Here is a 14,382-nt window from a genome sequence, read left to right on the forward strand (position 1 = left end):
CACCTCATGCGAAGAGTTGACTCATTGGAAAAGACTCTGATGCTGGGAGGGATTGGGGACAAGAAGAGAAGGGGATGACAGAGGATGAGATGGCTGGATGGTATCACGGACTCGATGGATGTGAGTCTCAGTGAACTCCGGGAGTTGGTGATGGACAGGGAGGCCTGGCATGCTGTGATTCATGGGGTCGAAAAGAGTCAGACATGACTGAGCGACTGATCTGACCTGATAGTTTCTTAGACATAATGTTATTGCACACCTAATAGACTATAGCATAGTGTAAACACAAGTTCTGTATGCTTTAGGAAACTAAAAAGTGCATGTGAGTCACTTTTTGGTGATACTCATTTTATTGTTGTAGTCTGAAATCAAACATGCAGTATCTCTGAGGTATAGGGTGTGTATGTGTGTGTGTGTGTGTGTGTGTGTATTTTTAAAACTACTAGCATCCAGGGACTTCCCTGGCAGTCTCCTGGGTTGCACTGCAGGGATACATGTTCAATCCCTAGTCAGCGGACTAAGATCCTGCATGCTTCATGGTGTGCCCCCCAAAATTATGAACTACTAGCATCCAAAGCCTTCTAATCTGGAGGGCATCTCCCAGCATGTGGGTCTTTATGGAAGCCAAAGTCTATTACCCAGACTTGGAAAAATCAAATGTCCCTATCCAGGCTTTTGAATCATCATGGGATGTTCCAAAGGCAAGAATGTCCCAAAGGCATGGGCAGCTGGCAGCCAGTTTGGTAGTGGGGACCTGGGCAGCAGATTCCTAAACAGACCCTTCCTGCAGCACAAGCTTGGTCGTCACCCAGCCTTCTCGGATCTTCCTCAATTTCTGAGGGTCTTTCCCCAGCCTTCTAGTTAATTCTATGAAAGTGAAAGTGTTAGTCATTCAGTCGTGTCTGACTCTTTTTGACCCAGTGGACTATAGCTCGCCAGGCCTCTCTATCCATGTAATTCTTTAGGCAAGAATACTGGAGTGGGTTGCCATTTCCTCTTCCAGGGATCCTCCTAACCCGGGGATCAAACCCAGGTCTCCTGAATTGCATGCAGCTTCTTTACCATCTGAGCCACCAGGGAAGCCCTATAAGTTCCTTTCTGTTTAAGCATCTGCCCATCAAACCTTGACTAGTGTAGTAAGTCTGGAAAGACATAAAAAGCTATGAATGTCGAGAGCAGTGTCTCTCAAATTAAGGATCTTGTTAAAAATGCAGATTTTTGAGTAGAGTTACCTGTACACCTGAAACTAACACAACATTGTAAATCAACTATACTCCAATAAATATTAAAAAATTTAAAGTAAATAAATACAATAAAAATAAATTTAAATGATAATTTTTTAAATGCCAATTTTTATTTCAGAGGTTTGGGTAGGGCTTGAGATTCCAAGTTCCAACAAGCTCCCAGCTGATGTGGGATAATGCCAGTCCACAGACCACTCCTTGGGTGCTGAGCTCAGGAGCGCTGAATGCTTGTAGAGATGTGGCTAGAAAGTAGGAAGGAGCAAGGTCAACAAGGTTCAACATTATCTAATGGAATTTGGACTTGATCCTGCAGGGGATAAGTAGCCATTAAAGGACCCAGGGGGAGTGAAATGAATAGATTTCCATTTATCAAGGGCTTGTAGACATGATGTAGACAACAGAGCACGAGAGACAGGAGGCGGAGGAAGCAGTGAGGGATCCGGTGGGCAGAACAACAGCCTCCACCCCCAATGTCCTCTTCCTCATCCCCAGAACCGGTGCATTTGTTACATTATATGATGAAAGGGACTTGGCAGTTATTAAGTTAAGGGCTTTCAGATGGAAAGATTATCCTGGATTAACCAGGCAGGCCCAATGTAATCACAGGAATCCTTACAAGTGGAGAACCTTTCTCAGCTGTGGCCAGAGCACAACACTGGTGACCCTGAAGATGCAGGAAGAGGCTCAAGCCAAGGCATGCAGGTGGCCTCCAGGAACTCAAAAAGGCGAGGAAGTGGGCTCTCCCCTACAGCCTCCAAATGGAGGCTTGCTTTCAACCAGGGACACCCATCTGACTTGACCTCCAGAACTGTAAGATAGTACATTTTTGCTTTTTTGGTTTAGTTGGTTTTGGTCTTTTTTTTTTTGGCAGGGATGGGGGGTGGCAGCTGTACATAGGGCTTGGGGTACCTTTGTTCCCCGACCAGGGATCAAACTTGTGCCCTTGCAATGGAAGCACGGAGTCCTAACCACTGGACCACCTGGGGACGCCTGCATTTGTGTTCTTTTAAGCCACGAAGCTCATGGTAATTTGTTACAGGGGCAATAAAAAAAAGGATATGGGAGGCCACTGGGATATTCAGGGGAACAATGATGAGAGCCTCATTGAAGAGAAAGTATTAGTCTCTCAGTCATGTCTGACGAGTCTTTGTGACCCCCAAGGACTGTGGCCCGCTACACTCCTCTGTCCTTGGAATTCTTCAGGCAAGAGTACTGGAGTAGGAGGCCATTCCCTTCTCCAACAGATCTTCCTGACCCAGGTATCGAACCCGGGTCTCCTGCACTGCAGGTGGTTTCTTTACCGTCTGAACCACCAGGGAAGATCTCATTGAAGAGAGAGGGCAGCACAGAAGGGAGACCTGGTTTGAAAGATTATTGGGACGATAGAGATGGAGGTTCGTAGTTACCCGCTGGGTGTGTGGGTGGGGATGGTTGGTGAGGAGAGGCAGGAGTCAAAGGAAGCTTTCACGTTTCTCTCTCGGACAAAGGGGTCTGTTGGTCAAAAGGAAGGAAAGAAGTGAGTGTGAGTCTGAGTGTGAGAAAATGTGTAAGTGTGCACGCAAGTGTGTGAGTTGAAGGCATGTGAGAGATCCCAGAAAAAGGGAAGGAGTCTCCCTTAATACCACTGGGCTCTTTGCTTGCAGTTCCATTTTTACCGAGAAACTGGCTAATCTTAACTCTCAAGCTTTCCCTCCTGAGAACAGCACTGCCAACATAAACAGCTGCTCTGCCTGTCAGTTATATTTTTCAGTTTAAATTAATGAATTGCCATTCCAGTCCTACACCAGGCTCCCTTGAGTTTAGTCAGAACAAAACAATTCCCCGGGGTTCACTGTCTCCCGGCTGAGCAGACAGAATTGAGTTTTGTACCCCTGCAAAGCAGAGGATCAGACCTTGAACCGCAGTGATTCCAGTTTCGCCTTCTTCCTTGGCGCAGTGTCCCCGCATCCCCAGCTGAAAGGGGTCGGAGAAAGGGAGGGAGACATGGAGGAGGCTGCCCAGTGCTGTCCCCTGGGCCAAGTCAATTAGGAATCATGAGGTTCTGTGCATGCAACTTCACTGCTATTTATAGTTCACACTCTGAGATTCCTTCACATACACTTATTGGGGACCCAGTCTCCAGAGGGGACATGCCCCATTTGGATCCCCTGCATGGTAGCAAATGCAAGCCAAGCAAGCCATTCTGGGAAACTCTGAGGGGTGGAGGCAGGTCTGGCTGAGTTGATCTAGAGGCGGCTGGTTCCATCCTAAAGACATCCTGGGAAAGCCAAGAAAATAACTTCAGAGCAGGTTTCCGCTCTGAATGATTTCTTTAGCTGTGCCTAACTTGCCAACTGACCTCTTCTGAGTAACAGGAGAGCAAAGATCCTTTGTCCTTCCCAACGCTAAGGGCTGGGACTATTGATATCAACCCATTGCTCGGATGAGGAAATCGAGGCTCTTGGAAGTTAAAGTTCTTATCTAGTATTGAGTCAATCGAACATTGGAGCCAGGACTTAACTTCAGTCTTTTGATGACAAAAATCTCTGTACTTTGATGGAGGATTCTGTCCCCTCTGGGGAGGGACACCCCCTACCCTCCACTCCCCGCAGGCTTTTGTCGATGAGTGGTAGTCTGACGATTCTCCTGCCTGGAGGTGCCCAGAACATTTAGGGCTGTGAGTGGGGCACCCAGATCACCCAACACTGACACAACCCTCCCACCAGTAAGTTCTCCTGATCCCCTACCTGTGTCCAGCCCTCGGCCAGGTGCTGTGGAAGATGGTATAGGAGGTATATGTGGAGGATGATAGCAGGAGGATGATAGCTCCTGTTCTCTAAAAGTTTATAAAGCAACAGTGCTTAGATCGTGGGATGTTCAAACCACGAAGTGGAGTGGGGTTCAGAGCTGCTGAACCAGGTCTGTTGGACATTAGGATCCTGCCCCCAGTGCAAGACTGTTTCCCAGTAACATTGCCTTCCGCTCCAGACAAGGAAACTGACACTCAGAGAGATGAAGTCATGCTTCCAAGCCCACGGCCTGTGGCCTCTGGCAGCCTCCAACTCTAGCTACCATTTCCTCTTGCCAGGCCTCCCCGCTCTCATCACTTCCACACTCTACTTGTAACACCTCTGTTACTCAGCATATTCATTTGTTTAAAATAATGCTTCATTATGTCACAGTCATGACTACCAGTCAATGAAAAAATTGTGTGACTATGCAATCATCTCTTTTCCTATGGCCTCCACCTCACTCCGTGCATTCTCATGACTCTTCTTAAAAGGGCATGAAATCTCCTTTAACCTGGCTAAAGGGTAGCAGGGTTAAAGGAGAGGACTCCTGAGTGACATCTGGCAGGTCACTGTACTGTCCTGCTCCCAGTACCCACCAAAGAGGGCATCTGCCCTGCCCCCACTTCACACTCAGCCTCCCCCACTTAACCCCACCATCATTCACCCTATCCACTCAAAAATTGTGCTACTTACATATTCTTTAATGTCCTTTGACTTCACAGCCTTGTAGGAATAATATGCAGGGTAAAGAGTGCCAAATATTAGCCTGGAGGGAAGAGAGAGAGAGAAAAATGAGAAATGTGATTTTCATTCATTCTGTCTGATGGAAAATGTTGTCTTCAGTGCCAGAGCATCCTCTGAACTACAGAACATGCTTTTGTGGGGCTTGGTTATTTTTCTGAAGGCCCTGAAGCGTTTCTGCTCATGGCTAGGACGTGCTTAGGAACCTCTATGACCTGTTACAACTCCACACCCACCTTCCTTCAATCTGTCATTTGGCAACACAGGAGGGTGGTTTGGGGTCACAGAAGCCAAAAATGAGAGGATCGGGGGCTCTGGAGGTGGGAAACCAAGCTGAGCAGCCAAGACCCCTGAAATTAAAGGCCCAGTGGATTTCCCTGGTGGTCCAGTGAATAAGAATCCACCTGCCAATGCAGGGGACACAGATTCCATCCCTGGTCCGAGAAGGTCTCACATGCCATGGAGCAACCAAGCCTTTCACTGAAACTTCTGAAGCCTGTGCACCTGGAGCCTGTGCTCCAAAGAAAGAGAAGCCACTGCAATGAGAAACCCACATACCACAAGGAGGAGCAGTCCCCACTCTCTGCAACTAGGAGAGTCCTTGCAGCCACGAAGACAGACCACAGCCAAAACTAAAAATTAATAATTATACATATGTTTCTAAAAGGCCCAATGTTCCTCCCTGCTGCCAATCCCCATCAGATGCTCTCTTAAGCCCACCTACACCTTGGGCTTCCTTTGCTACCAAAACCGCATCACTCCAAGTTTCTTCAAATTTTACTCCCTTCAGACTGGATTTCAGCATCCTGCAGTCAGAATCAGCTGTTCAGTTTGTAAATCCAATCAAGCCAACCCTTTCTCCCACCAGACAATCCCCACCTTGCAATAACCTGCTTCCCACTGCTCTGAAGATGTAGAAGCAAAAATAATGACACCAGTGTGATGTTTGGGCTTCAGCTTTCACTGAGTCATCACTCCTGGGGCCATGCACCAGGTCATTAAATAATCAGACTCTGCATAGCATAGCTCCACTTGCCCTCATTCTCTCTACTTTGTCCCTTCCCCACCCCCAACCATCGAGTCTTTGCCTGTCCTTTCCTTCTGGAATCTGCACCCCCACCCCCACCTCCTTCTTTGTCAGGTTGGTACCTATTCACTCATCAAATGCCAGCTCCATATGACCTCCTCCTGGAAGCCTTCCCTGACCTCTCCCCCTAAGTTAAATCTTCCCACTACACTCTCAAAGCATGATATACAATTTGATCAGGACACGTGATGTTTTGATTGACAGCATCCCCTAATTGGACTCTAAGTGCCTCAGGGCACAGAATGGATCTGTTTTGTTCAACAGTGTGTTTCCAGCACCTTCCACATAGGAGACTCAATAGATACTTTAATAATTATTATTTTAATTTTATTCATTTATTTGTTTTTGGCTGTGCTGGGTCTTCACTGCTGTGCATAGGCTTTTTCTAGTGGTGGTGAGTGGGGGCCACTCTCTAGTTGTGGTGCTCGGACTTCTTACTGTAGTGGCTTCTCGTGTACTGGAGCACAGGCTCTAGGGCATGCAGGCTTCAGTAGTTGCAGCCTGCAGGCTCTAGAGCACAGGTTCAGTAGCTGTCATGCTTAGTTGCCCTGTGGCATGTGGGATCTTCCCAGACCAGGGATCGAACTCATGTCCCCTGCATTGGCAGGTGGATTCTTAACCACTGGACCACCAGGGAAGTCCCCTCAGTAGATATTTTTCAATGAATGAATTGACAGGATGCTGGAGCTGAAAGGGTTTCATCCTCTCACCCGACAGGTGAAGTCACCTCTACGTGTCAATTCAGGTGCCAGCTGTTATACCATCCTGGCTCTGTCCCCATAAGGGCCAGCATCTCATGTGACAACCCTATGGACAGAGCTATGAAAGGAGACACCACACTCAGGAAGCCCAAAGCCATGAATGGTTCATCGGGGGGGGTCATACAGAGAACTCCCATCAGATGCTATTTATCAAGGAGGGTTTAGTTTTACAATAAGCTGTTGCAGGTAACACCTTGACAGTCCACATTCATCAGGTTTCCATGGAAAAACAGAAAGCTAACTGAACCAAGTCTGTTTCTGGTGCTGAATGGGAAGGGGAAAGGGTTTTGTAACCTAGACTTACACAGGCCCTGCACTAAGTGCTCTGCAGACATGAGCTCAGACAACCTTGGTAACAAGAACCTCGTCCATAGACAGGGCACCGAGGCTGGAGCGGCTAGCCTGAGCTTGCCTAGTTCCATGACCAGTAAGGATAAAGGAGGGGAAGGGACCCAGCCAGACTGGCCTCCTCTGTGCCTGACTCCTTACCAACTGTCCACTGCCTTGGAGAGCAAGGCCACGCCCTGGGAAGGCTGAAATTGTATCTAGGGAGCTAGATAAGACAGCCAAAGGGACAAAAACATAGTCTGAAAGAAAACAAGAAAATTCAAAAGGAGACGGTGACTTCCTCTGACTGTCCAGTGCCTAAGACTCTGTGCTTCTAATACAGGGGTTTTTGGTCATTCAGTCATGTCTGACTGTTTGCAACCCTATGGACTGCAGCACGCCAAGCTTCCCTGTCCTTCACCATCTCCCGAAGTTTGCTCAAACTCATGTCCATTGAGTCCAATGCAGGGGGCCCAGGTTCAGTTCCTGGTCAGGGATCCCACATGCCGCAACTAAGAGTTCAAATGCCTCAACTAAAAAAAATCCCGCATGCCACAGTAGAGATCCAAGATCCTGTGTGTTGCAACTAAGACCTGGTGCAGCCAAATAAAATGTCAAAAAATTAATTAAAGAAAAAAAAAAAAAAGATGGCCACAGTGCCAAAGACACAGGCAGTCCAAGGAAATCCACTGGGATCTGTCACAAGTCAGCTCAGAGGAGGAGGTTTCCCCAACCCCCCCACCCAGCCCCGCTTCACCCTAAGCAGTATTCTCAGATACTCTGGAGAATCTCTCTTCGTCCATGAGACCTTTCCTGACCTCAGCAGACCTTTCCTGACCTCAGCATCCCCTGAAGATTAGGTTCCTCTTCTGTTCTTCACTGCCACACCCTGGATGGTCCCCTTTCTTAGCTCTGATCCATATCACTTGCATCAGTTTTTTCCATGTCTGTCTCTCCCGCAAGACAAGTTCTACAAAGTTGGCTTGATGCTGTCTACTTACAAGTCTAACCCACACCCCTTGGGCAGAGGAAGTGCTTGGTAAATATATGTTCCCTCTGGGAAATTTCATAAAGTGGTGAAGCAAGGGGTCAGAGCCACCCAAGGGACGCTCATGACTTTGGGGCTGAGGTCTCAATAGTGAGGAGATGCTGGACAGCACCAGGCTGCTTCAACAAAGCCTCCAGCACAACATCACAGGCCCCGGAGAAATAAACACGCCCTCCTTTGGCACAGAGGCCCTGGTCAATAGTCATGTCTGCCAGGACAGAGGAGCCTGGCATGCTGTAGTCCATGGGATTGCAAAGAGTCGGATGTGACTGAGCACCTGAACAACAGCAACGACCAGGAGGGTGTCCAGCCCCTGCCTTGAGGCAGTGCATGAGCAGCAGGAGAGACCGGTGGAAAGTGCATCTTCACCTGACAGCCCATGGATCAGCTCTTCTGTGAACCCCAAAGCCAGCAACACCCCCCAAGTGGACATAGAGGTGGAAAGCTTCACGAGGGCCAAGACAAAGGAGGCCTGTGTTCCGTCTGCCTGGGGGACTCAGATGTGAATGGCTGCCAGCATCCCCACCTGGCTCCCTTTTGACAGCATAGGGACAGCAAGACAAATGTGTCTGTGCTTTCCAGTCTCCAAAAGCTCAGAAACACCGGCATGTAAGGGACTAGACCCAGTATTTCACTGCCCAGAGGAGGGAGAATGGAATGAAAAGGGCAAGGTCTCCTAAATCTATTTTGGAGAAAAAATAAATGAAGCAGGTCCATGCCAAAGGGGTTTGAGATTGATGTCCATTCATAGCAAGTCCTCCTGGCAGGCCCTTCTCTTTCCCCACCTCCCTCAGCTCCAACCTAACCCTAACCTCCTGGCCAGCAGCTGTTCCCCACTGAGCCATGCTTGCATGCTCAAGTGTCACTTCCTGGGACTTCCCTGGTAGTGAGTGGGTAACAGGCAGGAAGGCCAGGGCCTCCAAACGGAGGCAATAGGCAGCAAGTGTCAGACATTTTTTATCTTTCTCTTAAGAGGCAGGAGGAAACAAACAAGTGTTAGATTTTTTCCCCTTCTCTATACAAATTTTAAAAAGGTTTCTCTTAAAATTCTGTGTTGCCATAATGACACCTGGTTCTACCTGAACTTAACTTTTCTCAAACCTTGAGTTAACCAATGCGTTTTTCTTATGGAAATGTTTGTCTTAAGCTATGTTAATGAACTATGTATTTATCCTAGACTGTCTTTCTTCAAGTCGGTTCCCCCTCAGAACCGACTTGACAAATCTGTATATTTTACTCATATATTGTTCTCCTAATCTATGTTAATGAAACTATATACTTACTTGAAAACCTGCCTTTCTTCAAGATTCAAGTCAATCATTTTACGGCCCGGGATAACTCACCTAGCGCCAATGTTATCTCAAAATGAATGTTGTGGGTGAGGGGCCTGGTGCCACTCTGAGTTTTGAGACATCTCCTTTCTATAATTAACAGCTTGCTAGTAGCTATATAACATCTGGCTAAAGACTAGCAGGGCGGCACTCTTTCTGCCCCTTTCTGATGTCTGTGTCAGAAGCTTCTCTATCTCTTTTATACTTTAATAAAACTTTATTACGCAAAAGCTCTGAGTGATCAAGCCTCGTCTTCGTCACTGGCCCCAGGCTGAATTCTTCTCCTCCGGAGGCCAAGAATCCCAGCGTCTTTCGTGACTCAGCAATAACCTTTCAGTAGGCCAGTGGCTAAGATTTCATGCTGTCATAGCAGGGGGCCCAGGTTCTGTCCACAATCAGGGAACTAGATCCCACATGCCATAACTAAAGAGTTTGGATGCTGCAGCTAAAAATGGAGGATCTTGTATGTCACAACTAAGACCCAGTACAACCAAAGGAATAAAAATAAACTTTTTTTAAACGTGTGACTTCCTATTGGCTATCTCTTCTTCAATTTCTAAAAAAAATTTATTTATTTGGCTGCGTCAGGTCTTACTTGCAGCATTTGAACTCAGCTCTGGCTAGTTCCCTGACCAAGGATAGAACCTGGGCCCCTTGCACTGGGAGCTTGGAGTCTTAGCCACTGGACCGCCAGGGAAGTCCCCCAGCTTGCTCTTCTGCCTGCATCTTAGTGCATGACCTTCCCACAACTCCACACCTTCCCCGCCCCCGCCCCCCCACCCCGCCTCCACAAAGTCTCACTAATCCTTTAAGACCGAGAGCCACTTCTGTGCGTCTTTGATCAGTTGTCTCTCAGGATTTTCTTGACACTTGTTAAGTCTCTTACAGCTCTTATGTCGTAGTTTTAATAATAAGACATTAAAAATAATGATATTAATATCACTGAGTGCTCACTCACGCCAGGCACTGCTCTACAAGCTGTTTATTTGGTCCTCTCAACATCAATACAGGCTAAGAATTTTTGCATTGTTCAGTCATGTCTGACTCTTTGCAACTCCATAGACTGTAGCCCACCAGGCTCCTCTGTCTGTGGAATTCTCCAGGCAAGAATACTGGAGTGGGTTGCCAATCCCTTCTCCAAGGGATCTTCCCGACTCAGGGATCAAACCCAGGTCTCCTGCATTGCAGGCAGATTCTTTTTCATCTGAGCCACCAGGGAAGCCCTAAGAATTCTTGTGCTTAGGTGCTCAGTCATGTCTGACTTTTTGTGACCCCATGGACTGTAGCCCACCAGGTTCCTCTCTGTCCATGGAATTCTCCAGGCGAGAACACCAGAGTGGGTTGCCATTTCCCTCTACAGGGAAGAATTCTTACTACTCCATTTTACAGATTAGGACACTGAGGCTTACAGGGACAAACAGCCAGGAGCTGAGCTGGGATGTGACCCGGGCAGCCAGACAACAGGCTGACTGTCTTCTCCCAGGGCAGCCTGTGCTGACTGGGTCAGACCATCCAGGCCAGCGAGATTGATTAGTGGGGTCCCCAGCACCTGACACAGCGCCTGCCCAAGTGGCTGCTGGACGCATGTCTGATGGATGAATAAATATCAAACAACTGCAACCTCCAAGGAACTTCAGCCCACTTCAGATTCACATAACTCTCTACAATGTCAAGAGAGAAGCTGTACAATTCTTAGGAGGAATAAGGCCACTTAAGTGCTTAAGGTTGGCTCAAGAGCAGGAAGGAAGAAGGCTTGAGTGTCTTCTGTAGAGGGGAAACCAGGCTCTGTGCTCACACACTCCACCTGGTTATCTGTGAACAGAGTCCCACCTGGCACTCCAGAGCCACAGAGCTCTGCACCCACCCACCCTCTGCCCACGGCCATTTACTGTTCCCTGGAAGCCCCCAACACAACCTACTGCCTCCATGTATCTGCTTGCTGCATCCCTGCTATCTTTGCCCTTGATTCCTCCTCTTGCTCCAAACTAGGGGCCTTCATCCGGGTTGCTGCCTTCACTTCCCCCCAGCTGCAGCAGGGTCGGGGCTGGGATGTGGGTGGGCAATGGGCCTCCTGTGAATGCTAACCTCGGAGACAGCAGTTCCCAACTGGGAGTAGCACATCTGGGCAACATCTGGAAACATGCAGGTCATCACAACTCAGAGAACGCTACTAGCATCTTGTTGGGGGAGGCCTAGGATGCTGTGCAACATCCCACAACACACAGGACAGCCCCCCAAAGTCTAATTGGGTCCATAACATCAGAAGTGCCAAGGTGGAGAAACCCTTGTCTAGGTGCTGTTTTTCAATCCTTGGGCCCTTCTCCTTTCCTTCAGCTTAAATGACATAAGATAACTGCTTTGAGTAGGATCCAGGGGCCTCTCTTCTTTCTCCAGTTAATTTCCAAGGAGTTAAAATTTCCTAAGAAGAAAGGGCTTCCCAGGTGGTGCTAGTGGTAAAGAACCTGCCTGCCAATGTAGGAGACATAAGAGACTCAGGTTCGATCCCTGGATTAGAAAGATCCCCTGGGGGAGAGCATGGAAACTCACTCCAGTGTTGTTGCCTGGAGAATCCCATGGACAGAGGAGCCTGGCAGGCTACTCTAGTAGCCATGGCCAGTCCATGGGATCACAAAAGTTGGACACAACTGAAGCACAAGAAGAGAGGTAAGAGGTCTGTTGAAAGCCTGACTGAGCCCCACTGAGCCCCTCACTGGGCTCACCAAGCCAAACAACAGCGGAGGGTCCCAGAGGGTGAGTGCATGCCTGATCTCATCTTGGCCAAGTCCACAGGTTCCCCCCTCAACACTCAGTCACCCCTGCTTCCAGCCACTCCACCATTTCCCAGCCCTGCTGGGACCCCAGCCCTGGCAGCAATATGCACCCTTGGCACCAATGCAAAATATAAAATTTCTGATTATTGTCCTATGTAGGTTTTTCCATGAAAGTTTATGAATCTATTTTTTAAAATATTTACTTATTTTTATCTATTTGGCTGTGTTGGGTCTCAGTTGCGACACACAGGATCTTAGATCGTGGCATGCAGGATCTTTAGCTGCAGCATGAGAACTCTTGGTTGCAGCACGTGGGATCTAGTTCCCTGACCAGGGATTGAACCTGGGTCCCCTGGATTGGGAGCACAGAGTCTTAGCCACTGGACCACCAGGGAAGTCCCTATGAATCAGTTCTGATTACTTTCTAAGAGAATTAATTTCCAAGACCATTTTTACTTTCTACTGTCACATAAGGGTCCTCTTTGGTGCTAGAGTGCCTACTGGCATTTCAATAAATATGCTACAATTTTTAAGATGGAAAAAACTTAAAACAGGAGAGAGAGATCTGAAGTTTCCTATAGGTACTCTTTTCTCATATTTTTCTTTCCTTCCTTCCCCCAAATAAGCAATCTCCTGAATTCGGTGTTTCTCATTCTCACTATTTCTCACTAATATTTTTACTAACTCTGTAAGCCATGCTGAAACAGACAAAAATGTATTTCTATTTAAACATTATGTAAATGGAATCACACTATATGTATTCCACCAAAATATTTCTTCATTCACATTTATGGTTTTGAAATTTTTGATCCGTATTGAGACTTGTCTTTCTAGACCTTTTTTGTTCTTGTTGTGTTGGGTCTTTGTTGCTGTATGCAGGCTCTCTAGTTGATGTGTGGGATCTTAGTTCCCTGACAGGAGATCAAACCCACATCCCTTGCATTGGAAGGCAGATTCTTTTTTTTTTTTTTTAATTAATTAATTTATTTTAATTGGAGGCTAATCACTTTACAATATAGTAGTGGTTTTTACCATACATTGACACGAATCAGCCATGGGTGTACATGTGTTCCCCATTCTGAACCTCCTTCCCACCTCCCTCTCCATCCCATCCCTCGGGTCATCCCAGTGCACCGGCCCTGAGCGTCCTGTCTCATGGGTTGAACCTGGACTGGCGATCTATTTCTGGAAGGCAGATTCTTAACCACTGGATCACCAGGGAAGTCACTCCAGCTCACTGTAAACCTCTGTATACTATTTAATTATGTGAATTTATCACAGCTTATTTACCCATTCTATTGATGCATATTTAGGTTCTTTCCAAGTTGTCACTATTACAAACAGAGACAGAATGAACATTCTTATACAAATCTCCCTGGGCGCAGGTGGGACTTACTCTAGGGTTTACTCACAGTGTGGAACTGCTGAGTTGCAGGGCACAGCACCTTCCTCCAAACAATGCCAAACCACTCCCCAGAGAGGTCATACCAGTCTCTATTCCTTCCTGCAGTGTAAACGAGTTCTGATGTTCTCCATTCTTTTTTTTTGGGGGGGGGTCCCCATTGCTTCACTTGGGCTTTCTCTAGCTACAATGAGGTCCCCATTGCTTCACTTGGGCTTTATCTAGTTACAGTGAGGAGGGGGCTACTCTTCATTGCAGTGAGTGGGCTTCTCATTTCAGTGGCTTCTCTCGTTACAAAGCACTGGCTTCACGCACACAGCCTTCAGTAGAAGCATGCAGGCTCAGCAGTTTACACGGGCCTAGCTGCTCCGTGCCATGTGGAATCTTCCTGAACCAGGGATCAGACCTGTTCCTCTGTATCAGAAGGCATAGGATTCTCCATTCTTGCCAAACTAATACAGTCAGATTTAAAATTTTTTTGCCAATCTGAAGAATGTGAAACAGTATCTCAAGTTTATTTTAATCCATATTTCCTCAATTGCAAGTGAAGTTGATTAACATCTTATGCCTCTTGGCCATTTGGCCCCCTTAACTGAACTATTTCCCATTCAGTTCTTTATCTTTTTCTTACTGATTTTTAGGACTTATTTGTGAATTCTGGGTATAAATTATGCCTTGGACATATGGATTGCACACATCTTTTCCCAATAAAAAGCCCTTTTAACTTTCTTTGCTGTGGTCCCTTGTGTTGTACAGAAGTTTTAAATTTTAAGTGATAAATATATCAGTCTTTTATAGCTTGCTTTTTTATATCTTGTTGAGAAAATCCTGGCCACATATATCTTCTCATAAAAGTTTTTAAGGTTCACTTTTTCACTATTAGGTTTTAATTCATCTGT

At 47.0% G+C, this 14,382-nt stretch overlaps 1 protein-coding gene, 1 long non-coding RNA gene and 1 other non-coding gene across 14 annotated transcripts in view; all 3 read right to left on the reverse strand.

Moving 5' to 3' along the window:
- Window positions 1–14,382, reverse strand: part of REEP1 (receptor accessory protein 1) — a 136,862-nt gene that overhangs the window by 72,416 nt on the left and 50,064 nt on the right. For all 12 annotated transcript variants that reach the window (XM_070379444.1, XM_070379439.1, XM_070379442.1 and 9 more), the window contains exon 2: window positions 4,709–4,781. In XM_070379444.1, the coding sequence (XP_070235545.1) occupies window positions 4,709–4,781 (73 nt within the window). The remainder of the gene's footprint in view (window positions 1–4,708; window positions 4,782–14,382) is intronic.
- Window positions 1,351–4,663, reverse strand: LOC138989894 (uncharacterized). The gene is made up of 3 exons (XR_011466054.1): window positions 3,137–4,663; window positions 2,651–2,735; window positions 1,351–1,486 (listed from the first exon to the last, which is right to left on the reverse strand). It is a non-coding gene; the product is annotated as an uncharacterized lncRNA (long non-coding RNA).
- On the reverse strand, window positions 12,404–12,476 carry TRNAG-CCC (transfer RNA glycine (anticodon CCC)). Its single transcript has one exon. It is a non-coding gene; the product is annotated as a tRNA-Gly (tRNA).

This window comes from Bos mutus, chromosome 11 (assembly GCF_027580195.1).
Source record: "Bos mutus isolate GX-2022 chromosome 11, NWIPB_WYAK_1.1, whole genome shotgun sequence".
NCBI lineage: Eukaryota > Metazoa > Chordata > Mammalia > Artiodactyla > Bovidae > Bos > Bos mutus.